General features: G+C 42.7%; 1 protein-coding gene across 1 annotated transcript in view; it reads left to right on the top strand.

Moving 5' to 3' along the window:
* Window positions 1–3,255: 3,255 nt before the first annotated feature.
* The window catches only part of LOC110499813 (calcium and integrin-binding family member 2-like), a 51,785-nt gene continuing 42,848 nt past the window's right edge, over window positions 3,256–12,192 (top strand). Inside the window, exons 1-2 of the mRNA XM_036964333.1 lie at window positions 3,256–3,598; window positions 4,312–4,346. Coding sequence (XP_036820228.1) covers window positions 3,548–3,598; window positions 4,312–4,346 — 86 coding nt within the window. The 5' untranslated portion in view covers window positions 3,256–3,547. The remainder of the gene's footprint in view (window positions 3,599–4,311; window positions 4,347–12,192) is intronic.

Genomic DNA, 12,192 nt, shown 5'->3' with positions numbered 1-12,192 from the left:
ACTACAGATTCATACTATGGATCTAACCTATTATTAAAGGACTACAGATTCATACCTTTATGGGTATAACCTATTATTAAAGGACTAGAGATTCATACCTTTATGGGTATAACCTATTACTATAGGACTACAGATTCAGACTATGGATCTAACCTATTATTAAAGGACTACAGATTCATACCTTTATGGGTATAACCTATTGTTATAGGACTACAGATTCATACCTTTATGGGTATAACCTATTATTAAAGGACTACAGATTCATACCTTTATGGGTATAACCTTTTGTTAAAGGACTAGAGATTCATACCTTTATGGGTATAACCTATTACTATAGGACTACAGATTCAGACTATGGATCTAACCTATTATTAAAGGACTACAGATTCATACCTTTATGGGTATAACCTATTGTTATAGGACTACAGATTCATACCTTTATGGGTATAACCTATTATTAAAGGACTACAGATTCATACCTTTATGGGTATAACCTTTTGTTAAAGGACTAGAGATTCATACCTTTATGGGTATAACCTATTACTATAGGACTACAGATTCAGACTATGGATCTAACCTATTATTAAAGGACTACAGATTCAGACTATGGATCTAACCTATTATTAAAGGACTACAGATTCATACCTTTATGGGTATAACCTATTGTTATAGGACTACAGATTCAGACTATGGATCTAACCTATTGTTATAGGACTACAGATTCAGACTATGGATCTAACCTATTGTTATAGGACTACAGATTCAGACTATGGGTATAACCTATTGTTATAGGACTACAGATTCATACCTTTATGGGTATAACCTATTATTAAAGGACTACAGATTCATACCTTTATGGGTATAACCTATTGTTATAGGACTACAGATTCATACCTTTATGGGTATAACCTATTATTAAAGGACTACAGATTCATACCTTTATGGGTATAACCTTTTGTTAAAGGACTAGAGATTCATACCTTTATGGGTATAACCTATTACTATAGGACTACAGATTCAGACTATGGATCTAACCTATTATTAAAGGACTACAGATTCATACCTTTATGGGTCTAACCTATTATTAAAGGACTACAGATTCATACCTTTATGGGTATAACCTATTGTTATAGGACTACAGATTCAGACTATGGATCTAACCTATTGTTATAGGACTACAGATTCAGACTATGGGTATAACCTATTGTTATAGGACTACAGATTCATACCTTTATGGGTATAACCTATTATTAAAGGACTACAGATTCATACCTTTATGGGTATAACCTATTGTTATAGGACTACAGATTCATACCTTTATGGGTATAACCTATTATTAAAGGACTACAGATTCATACCTTTATGGGTATAACCTTTTGTTAAAGGACTAGAGATTCATACCTTTATGGGTATAACCTATTACTATAGGACTACAGATTCAGACTATGGATCTAACCTATTATTAAAGGACTACAGATTCAGACTATGGATCTAACCTATTGTTATAGGACTACAGATTCAGACTATGGATCTAACCTATTGTTATAGGACTACAGATTCAGACCTTTATGGGTATAACCTATTACTATAGGACTACAGATTCAGACTATGGATCTAACCTATTATTATAGGACTACAGATTCAGACTATGGATCTAACCTATTGTTATAGGACTACAGATTCAGACCTTTATGGGTCTAACCTTTTATTAAAGGTCACAGGGTTTTTATCTATGTTTTTTGTAGCCGTCTATTTACCATCACAAACCGATGCTGGCACTAAGACCGCAATCGGCGAGCTGCATAGGGCCATAAGAAAACATGAAATTGCTCATCAAGAGGTGACGCTTCTTGAGGCCAGTGATTTTATTGCAGTGGAACTGAAATTATTATTTTTTACCTCATTTCTACCAGTATGTCACATGTGCAACTAGAGTAGACAAAACTCTAGATCACCTTTACTCCACACACAGAGACACATTCAAAGCTCTCCCACACCCTCCATTTGGCAAATCTGACCGTAACTCTATCCTCCTGATTCCTGTTTACAAGCAAAAACTCAAACAGGAGGCGCTCATTGATGCTAAGCTACAGGACTTTGTCGCTAGCACTGACTGGAATATTTTCCAGGATTCATCTGATGGTATTGAGGTGATGTGAACCTACCTGATGAGCTAAATGTATTCTATGCTTGCTTTGAGGCAAGCAACACTGAACCATGCATGAGAGTACCAGCTATTCCGGGGGACTGTGTGATCACAGTCCAGGGGCCATATAATTACCACATGTAAGGTAGGCTACTACTGTAGGGGGCATATAATTACCACATGTAAGGTAGGGTACTACTGTAGGGGGCATATAATTACCACATGTAAGGTAGGCTACTACTGTAGGGGGCATATAATTACCACATGTAAGGTAGGGTACTACTGTAGGGGCCATATCACTACCACATGTAAAGTAGTCTACAAATGTAGACTTTCGGGGCCATATAATTATCACATGTAACAGGGGCATGTACCTCCATAAGTGAACTACAGCAATCATGTTATTTGGAACTGTGAGCTTATTGGTCTGTTAGAATTAATTGGTTGTGTGCTGTGATTGGTTGCAGGTATGAGGACACCTATTCCTATAAAATAGTGGCTAATTTCATGTTCTGTAAATCTGCAGAGAGAAGAGAGAAAGACAGACCGGTAGCCTGCAAGCGGCAGTTCATTCACAGTTCACACATTTTCCATCCAGTCTCTCTGTTAATGTTTTACATGTAAGTATCCTAAGTACATTGGTACAAAGGACTTGCCTATTTATTAACATTTACCAGTCTAGGTCGTCTTTGACATTTGTCCTTACTAGTATTGTGTAATCTTCTCTGTGAGTCATTTAAACTTGTATTACATTTTAAAATGACAGATTCCTCTATGGATATAATCCATATTTCTTCATATTTTTATATTCAAAACTATAGTGGCATCTGTTAGCTCTCTGGACAGTAGCTTCCGTTAGCTCTCTAGACAGTAGCTTCCGTTAGATCTCTATACAGGAGCTTCCGTTAGATTTACTGTATATAACTTCTAATTGTGTTTTAAAAAGCAGCGTAATGTGGCACCATATACCATAGAAACCCATCACATAGCTGGACAGATCTGACCACCTGGCTGCCTAAATGACGCCGCCTGCTGGCTGGTCTTGGTCTGCGACGGTAGGCTACTGTATCGGCTGCAACATCCTGAAACAGTCCAGTGATGAGACAAGGGCAGAGTCAGTGGTACCCTACCTACCCTCGCCACGCTGCCGCTCCAAGGATGCAGGGGAAGGAATATATTTGGTCTTTTTCGTCACACCTCTTTACAAAATCACCTGTTCTTTGAGATTTTGCATTTCTAATCAACGCGTTTTTGTTCGTTAAATCCACGTTGGGTTTTTATGAATGGAATCTTTCACAAGATAATGCGATGATGTCGTCTTTAAATGACTGAAACAGAAATAAGCACGTCACGAACGTCCAATGTAATGTATCTGTGTGATGGGGAAAATACTCAACCAGGATGGGTAATAAGCAAACGATATTTACTGATGAACAGTTCGAGGCATATCAGGTAAAATGTGTTCAAATGTTTTTTTCTTCATCTCATTTAGGCTACTTAATTTCCATATTGTCATATCAAATACATGTAACATTCAACAATATTTTTTTGTGTGTGGATTAAGTAGTTTAGATAGGCCAATTTATGTTTATTAATCCATATTTTTAATCGAAAACCTCAGGAAATTAATCCGGCATGATGAATTGCAAATGACAATAATGAAAATAAGTTTATTTTCAGGCAAATGTATCTTTCTCTTACACACGGATCATTTTCCGTGCGCTATAGTTGTTTATTGTTGGGTGGTTGAGAGAAGTCCCAGGTAGGTGGACTACTGGCTATATACTGTACAATTTCATCCCAAACGGCACCCTATTCCCTATTACCAGAACCCTCATCAAAAGTAGTGCGCTGTATATGAAATAGGGTGTCAATTTGCCAGCGCACGCTAAATTATCGCTGAGGTGTACAGGTTTGGTTACCACCAAACAAAGGAATAAATGAGCTCGTTTCATAATAACGCCACGTAAAAGCTTTGATTTGTGGTAAACCCCATTGAGCATGGAGTACCTCATCTAAACACTCCCAGGGTTTAGTGCCCAATGGTTGGCATCAAATGAGAGCTGATGCCACACCGCCCAATCATTTAAACCTACTATCTTTGTTCTGCTAGTCTAGTCTGTTCATTCCAACGGGATTTTTAACGTTCCTTTGTCTCTTTCCAGGACTGCACATTCTTCACGCGCAAAGAAATCCTACAGTAAGTTTATTTTCTACAGTACACGTGCTTTACCATCCGTATGTTAACTCAATGGATCGGAGACAGTTAATTGCACTTCCCTTTATTAATGAAACACGTGACGACTATGGACTGAGGCTGCAATGGCTACTTACCCCAGTGAGCACAAGACTAAAACTGTTGAAAAATACGTACTGTCTCTTGTGCTCATAGGGATTATTGTCACACAGCACAGGAGGTTGGTGGCACCTTAAATGGGGAGGACGGGCTTGTGGTAATAACTGGAGCGGAATCAGTGGAATGGTATCAAACACATGGTTTCCATGGTTTCCAGGTCATTGATGCCATTCCATTCGCTTCATTCCGGCCCATATTATAAGCAGGTTTTCCCCTCAGCAGTCTCTGTGTAACTAGTCCAGTACAGAATTTAGAATTCACAAACTAAGAATGGGTTAAAGCACTTCCTCCATTGGAAACCAAGCCCAGCCAGCAGCTGCAATCTTCATTAGATTAACCAAAACCCAGCCAGCAGCTGCAATCTTCATTAGATTAACCAAAACCCAGCCAGCAGCTGCAATCTTCATTAGTTTAACCAAGCCCAGCCAGCAGCTGCAATCTTCATTAGATTAACCAAGCCCAGCCAGCAGCTGCAATCTTCATTAGATTAACCAAGCCCAGCCAGCAGCTGCAATCTTCATTAGATTAACCAAGCCCAGCCAGCAGCTTCATGAGTTTAACCAAGCCCAGCCAGCAGCTGCAACTTCATGAAATTAAGGTTAACATCTTACCTTTCTGGTAAAAATATAGCTGTTTTTAAGCTAATTTCCTGAAATTCTACACATTTAGCCTTGGCTTTATGCCATGTGTCTGAAACCTGTGTCACACGAAGCAATTTGGACGCAATTTCTGTTGGCCGATGCAAGTTACAAAAGACGTCATCAACTTTGCTGAAACACAAACCTGTCGTATATCACATCATGTTTTCATAAATTATTTGTTTATCCAAATGTTTAGTAATTGTAACCACATCAATATAGACAGCTCGTTGTCTATTTGCCAACCATGTTTTTGATGTATTTGATACCACTGATGATGAGCTGAGTTTAGCTAGCTAGCTAGTGCTGTTCACGTTAAACCATTCACTGTTGAAGTCGGACGTTTACATACACTTAGGTTGGAGTCATTAACTCATTTTTCAACCACTCCACAAATGTCTTGTTAACAAACTGTAGTTTTGGCAAGTCGGTTAGGACATCTACTTCGTGCATGACACAAGTCCTTTTTTTCAACAATTGTTTACAGACAGATTATTTCACTTATAATTCACTGTATCACAATTCCAGTGGGTCAGAAGTTTACATACACTAAGTTGACTGTGGCTTTAAACAGCTTGGAAAATTCCAGAAAATTATGTCAGGGCTTTAGAAGCTTCTGATAGGCTAATTGACATAATTTGAGTCAATTGGAGGTGTACCTGTGGGTGTATTTCAAGGCCTACCTTCAAACTCAGTGCCTCTTTGCTTGACATCATGGGAAAATCAAAAGAAATCAGCCAAGACCTAAATAATTGTAGACCTCCACAAGTCTGGTTCATCCTTGGGAGCAATTTCCAAACGCCTGAATGTACCACTTTCATCTGTACAAACAATAGTATGCAAGTATAAACACCATGGGACCACGCAGCCATCATACCGCTCAGGAAGGAGACGCGTTCTGTCTCCTAGAGATGAACATACTTTGGTGAGAAAAGTGCAAATCAATCCCAGAACAACAGCAAAGGACCTTGTGAAGATGCTGGAGGAAACAGGTACAAAAGTATCTATATCCACAGTGAAACGAGTCCTATATCGACGTAACCTGAAAGGTCGCTCAGCAAGGAAGAAGCCACTGCTCCAAAACCGCCATCAAAAAGCCAGACTTCGGTCTGCAACTGCACATGGGGACAAAGATCGTACTTTTTGGAGAAATGTCCTCTGGTCTGATGAAACAAATAGGGAACTATTTGGCCATAATGACCATCGTCATGTTTGGAGGAAAAAGGGGGAGGCTTGCAAGCCGAAGAACACCATCCCAACCGTGAAGCACTTGGGAGGTAGCAGGACTGGTGAACTTCACAAAATAGATGGCATCATGAGGGAGGAAAATTATGTGGATATATTGAAGCAACATCTCAAGACATCAGTTAAAGCTTGGTCGCATTGTCCAAATGGACAATGACCTCAAGCATACTTCCAAAGTTGTGACAAAATGGCTTAAGGACAACAAAGTCAAGGTATTGGAGTGGCCATCACAAAGCCCTGACCTCAATCCTATAGAAAATTTGTGGGCAGATCTGAAAAAGTGTGTGCGAGCAAGGAGGCCTACAAACCTGACTCAGTTACACCAGCTCTGTCAGGAGGAATGGGCCAAAATTCACCCAAATTATTGTGGGAAGCTTGTAGAAGGCTACCCGAAACGCTTGACATAACAATTTAAAGGCAATGCTACCAAATACTAATTGAGTGTATGTAATATTCTGATCCACTGGGAATGTGATGAAATAAATCATTCTCTCTGGGCGTGAGTTGGGGTGGGCAGTCTATGTTTGTTTTTCTATGTTGATTTTTGAGTTTGGCCTGGTATGGTTGTCAAATCAGGCAGGTGTCGTTCGTTGTCTCTGATTGAGAATCATACTTAGGTAGCCTTTTCCCACCTGGTGTTTTGTGGGTGTTTATTTTTCCGTTTCAGTGTTTGCACCATTCGGGACTGTTTCGGTTTTCATTTTGATTCTCTTGTTCTTTTCTATTCATTAAATCACTATGGATACGTACCACGCTGCATTTTGATCCGATCCTTGCTACTCCTCGTCAGAAGAAGAGGACGAGAATCGTTACGGAGAGAGAAGCTGTTGTTCAGTCTCTCGGTCCCAGCTTTGATGCACCGAGGATTTTTTAAAATGTATTTAATCTATTTTAGGATAAGGCTGTAAAGTAATTTTGGGGGGGAAAAAGGTCAAGGGGTCTGACTACTTTCCAAATTAAGCGTATTTCATATTTTTTGTAGTAAATAATTTCAGCGGGCACTACCCGTTCTTCTCTTCTCTGCCACCTACATTTGGGCTTTCAGCTAACTCCTAGTCTCCAGTCCACACTGCCTTGTCTGTGGGCTTTCAGCTAACTCCTAGTCTCCAGTCCACACTGCCTTGCCTGTGGGCTTTCAGCTAACTCCTAGTCTCCAGTCCACACTGCCTTGTCTGTGGGCTTTCAGCTAACTCCTAGTCTCCAGTCCACACTGCCTTGTCTGTGGGCTTTCAGCTAACTCATAGTCTCCAGTCCACACTGCCTTGTCTGTGGGCTTTCAGCTAACTCCTAGTCTCCAGTCCACACTGCCTTGTCTGTGGGCTTTCAGCTAACTCCTAGTCTCCAGTCCACACTGCCTTGTCTGTGGGCTTTCAGCTAACTCCTAGTCTCCAGTCCACACTGCCTTGTCTGTGGGCTTTCAGCTAACTCCTAGTCCCCAGTCCACACTGCCTTGTCTGTGGGCTTTCAGCTAACTCCTAGTCTCCAGTCCACACTGCCTTGTCTGTGGGCTTTCAGCTAACTCCTAGTCTCCAGTCCACACTGCCTTGCCTGTGGGCTTTCAGCTAACTCCTAGTCTCCAGTCCACACTGCCTTGCCTGTGGGCTTTCAGCTAGCTCCTAGTCTCCAGTCCACACTGCCTTGCCTGTGGGCTTTCAGCTAACTCCTAGTCTCCAGTCCACACTGCCTTGCCTGTGGGCATTCAGCTAACTCCTAGTCTCCAGTCCACACTGCCTTGTCTGTGGGCTTTCAGCTAACTCCTAGTCTCCAGTCCACACTGCCTTGCCTGTGGGCATTCAGCTAACTCCTAGTCTCCAGTCCACACTGCCTTGTCTGTGGGCTTTCAGCTAACTCCTAGTCTCCAGTCCACACTGCCTTGTCTGTGGGCATTCAGCTAACTCCTAGTCTCCAGTCCACACTGCCTTGCTTGTGGGCTTTCAGCTAGCTCCTAGTCTCCAGTCCACACTGCCTTGCCTGTAGGCTTTCAGCTAACTCCTAGTCTCCAGTCCACACTGCCTTGCCTGTGGGCTTTCAGCTAACTCCTAGTCTCCAGTCCACACTGCCTTGTCTGTGGGCTTTCAGCTAACTCCTAGTCTCCAGTCCACACTGCCTTGCCTGTAGGCTTTCAGCTAACTCCTAGTCTCCAGTCCACACTGCCTTGCCTGTGGGCTTTCAGCTAACTCCTAGTCTCCAGTCCACACTGCCTTGCCTGTAGGCTTTCAGCTAGCTCCTAGTCTCCAGTCCACACTGCCTTGCCTGTAGGCTTTCAGCTAACTCCTAGTCTCCAGTCCACACTGCCTTGCCTGTGGGCTTTCAGCTAACTACTAGTCTCCAGTCCACACTGCCTTGCCTGTGGGCTTTCAGCTAACTCCTAGTCTCCAGTCCACACGGCCTTACCTGTGGGCTTTCAGCTAACTCCTAGTCTCCAGTCCACACTGCATTGCCTGTGGGCTTTCAGCTAACTCCTAGTCTCCAGTCCACACTGCCTTGTCTGTGGGCTTTCAGCTAACTCCTAGTCTCCAGTCCACACTGCGTTGCCTGTAACTTGGAGCGTCTCCAAAGACAGTTCATCTGGGTCTCCCTCCCTGTCTCCCTCTCTGTCTCCCTCCCTCTCTCCCTCTTTCCCTCTGTCTCCCGCCCGCCCACCCTCTCTCCCTCCCTCTCTGTCTCCCGCCCACCATCTCTCTCTCCCTCTCCCTCTCTCTCTGTCTCCTGCCCGCCCTCTCTCCCTCTCTGTCTCCCTCCCTCTCCCGCTCTGTCTCCCTCTCTCCCGCCCTCTCCCCCACCCTCTCTCCCTCCCTCTCTGTCTCCCGCCCACCCTCTCTCCCTCCCTCCCGCCCACCCTCTCTTCCTCCCTCCCTCCCGCCCTCTCCCCCACCCTCTCTCCCTCCCTCTCTGTCTCCCGCCCACCCTCTCTCCCTCCCGCCCGCCCACCCTCTCTCCCTCCCTCCCTCTCTCCCGCCCTCTCCCCCACCCTCTCTCCCTCTCTCTCTGTCTCCTGCCCGCCCTCTCTCCCTCTGTCTCTCTCCCTCCCGCCCGCCCACCCTCTCTCTCTCCCTCCCTCTCTTCCGCCCTCTCCCCCACCCTCTCTCCCTCCCTCTCTGTCTCCCTCCCGCCCTCTCCCCCACCCTCTCTCCCTCCCTCTCTGTCTCCCGCCCACCCTCTCTCCCTCCCTCCCTCCCTCTCCCTTGTTCTCTCTTTTTTGCTGGCCTCAGTATTCTAAAGCAATGAAATTCCTGAAGGGTTGCTAGTGCCCTTCCAGAATGACTTATGGTAGGAAATCGCTCCCCGCTTACAATTAAAAACCTGTAGGAGCTTGTTTTTTTTTTGTGTGTTTGTTTTTTTTTAAAACCAATGGCCATTTGTTTTCTTGAAATATACTGTAGGTCAGGGCCTCTTCAATAATCCTCTGAAGTTGCAAAGCTGCATCGGCAACATTAAAATGACGTATTGGATGTAGATTCCTATTAACACACACTTATTGTCTTTTGATGCGTTGTAGATGACCAATGTGTAGTGTAGTGCAGGCCGTTTGCTGATAGCTGCAGACTCATTCGCTATACTCCTCCGTACTCTCTCCTTGTTAATCAGACTGATACATCTGTCTGTAATATTCTGTACTCTCTCCTTGTTATTCAGACTGGTACATCTGTCTATAATATTCTGTACTCTCTCCTTGTTAATCAGACTGATACATGTGTCTATAATATTCTGTACTCTCTCCTTGTTAATCAGACTGGTACATCTGTCTATAATATTCTGTACTCTCTCCTTGTTAATCAGACTGATACATCTGTCTATAATACTCTGTACTCCTTGTTAATCAGACTGATACATGTGTCTATAATATTATGTACTCTCTCCTTGTTATTCAGACTGATACATCTGTCTATAATATTCTGTACTCTCTCCTTGTTATTCAGACTGATACATCTGTCTATAATACTCTGTACTCTCTCCTTGTTATTCAGACTGATACATATGTCTATAATACTCTGTACTCTCTCCTTGTTATTCAGACTGATACATCTGTCTATAATATTCTGTACTCTCTCCTTGTTATTCAGACTGGTACATCTGTCTATAATACTCTGTACTCTCTCCTTGTTATTCAGACTGATACATCTGTCTATAATACTCTGTACTCCTTGTTAATCAGACTGATACATCTGTCTATAATACTCTGTACTCTCTCCTTGTTATTCAGACTGGTACATCTGTCTATAATATTCTGTACTCTCTCCTTGTTAATCAGACTGATACATCTGTCTATAATACTCTGTACTCCTTGTTATTCAGACTGGTACATCTGTCTATAATATTCTGTACTCTCTCCTTGTTAATCAGACTGATACATCTGTCTATAATACTCTGTACTCCTTGTTAATCAGACTGGTACATCTGTCTATAATACTCTGTACTCCTTGTTAATCAGACTGATACATCTGTCTATAATACTCTGTACTCTCTCCTTGTTATTCAGACTGGTACATCTGTCTATAATACTCTGTACTCTTTGTTAATCAGACTGATACATCTGTCTATAATACTCTCTCCTTGTTATTCAGACTGATACATCTGTCTATAATATTCTGTACTCTCTCCTTGTTATTCAGACTGATACATCTGTCTATAGTACTCTGTACTCTCATTCATCCTTTCAAGTTCATGAAGTGAGCATGATGTTCCTATCCAATAGTCAGTTGATTCTTTTAACCAGGCATCCCATAATAAGGATGGTTTACTCTCAACAACACCCTCCTCCTTCCACTGATTCTGATTTCTGGCTCTGATAACACACCTCTCGGTTCTGCTATGGTGGACCCTTCCAGGATTTATGGAGTGGACTTTTTTTGATTCTTGGTGGTTAAGGTGTGGAGTAATCTCAATTTATTTTTTGTCGACTCCACACCTCTCGGTTCTGCTTCTCGCCTCATAGTGCTTTAAGTAACTGAATTTGAATGTGTGTTCCAACTAAGGTATCAAGTAAACAGTAGAGATGACCTATCCGTGAGTCAATTCAATTCCCTCCGTGTCCCATAATAGTTAATCTAATTTAAAACAACCTCCTCCTTGATTCCACTTTCTCCATGATCTGATTTCCCGGTGTGATAACAGTTGGTGCACCTCGGTTCCTCTGGACGTTGTTGTTCTTTAAACTGAGAGCCACTTCCTGTCTTTTATACCAGGACAGGATGTACCTCACCTCAACATCCTGTCTGTTATACCAGGACAGGATGTACCTCACCTCAACATCCTGTCTGTTATACCAGGACAGGATGTACCTCACCTCAACATCCTGTCTGTTATACCAGGACAGGATGTACCTCACCTCAACATCCTGTCTGTTATACCAGGACAGGATGTACCTCACCTCAACATCCTGTCTGTTATACCAGGACAGGATGTACCTCACCTCAACATCCTGTCTGTTATACCAGGACAGGATATACCTCACCTCAACATCCTGTCTGTTATACCAGGACAGGATATACCTCACCTCAACATCCTGTCTGTTATACCAGGACAGGATGTACCTCACCTCAACATCCTTTCTGTTATACCAGGACAGGATGTACCTCATCTCAACATTCTTTCTGTTATACCAGGACAGGATGTACCTCACCTCAACATCCTGTCTGTTATACCAGGACAGGATGTACCTCACCTCAACATCCTGTCTGTTATACCAGGACAGGATGTACCTCACCTCAACATAGTTCATTCAGACCAGAGGTTCTACTGAGCCTGGTTTTCAGAGGTATGACGCACACACTGTCTCCAAGATGGATGGCTGCAATCGCCAGCGA

The sequence above is a fragment of the Oncorhynchus mykiss genome, chromosome 26 (genome assembly GCF_013265735.2).
Source record: "Oncorhynchus mykiss isolate Arlee chromosome 26, USDA_OmykA_1.1, whole genome shotgun sequence".
Classification (NCBI taxonomy): Eukaryota; Metazoa; Chordata; class Actinopteri; order Salmoniformes; family Salmonidae; genus Oncorhynchus; species Oncorhynchus mykiss.
This window is presented reverse-complemented; position numbering and strand designations above follow the sequence as displayed.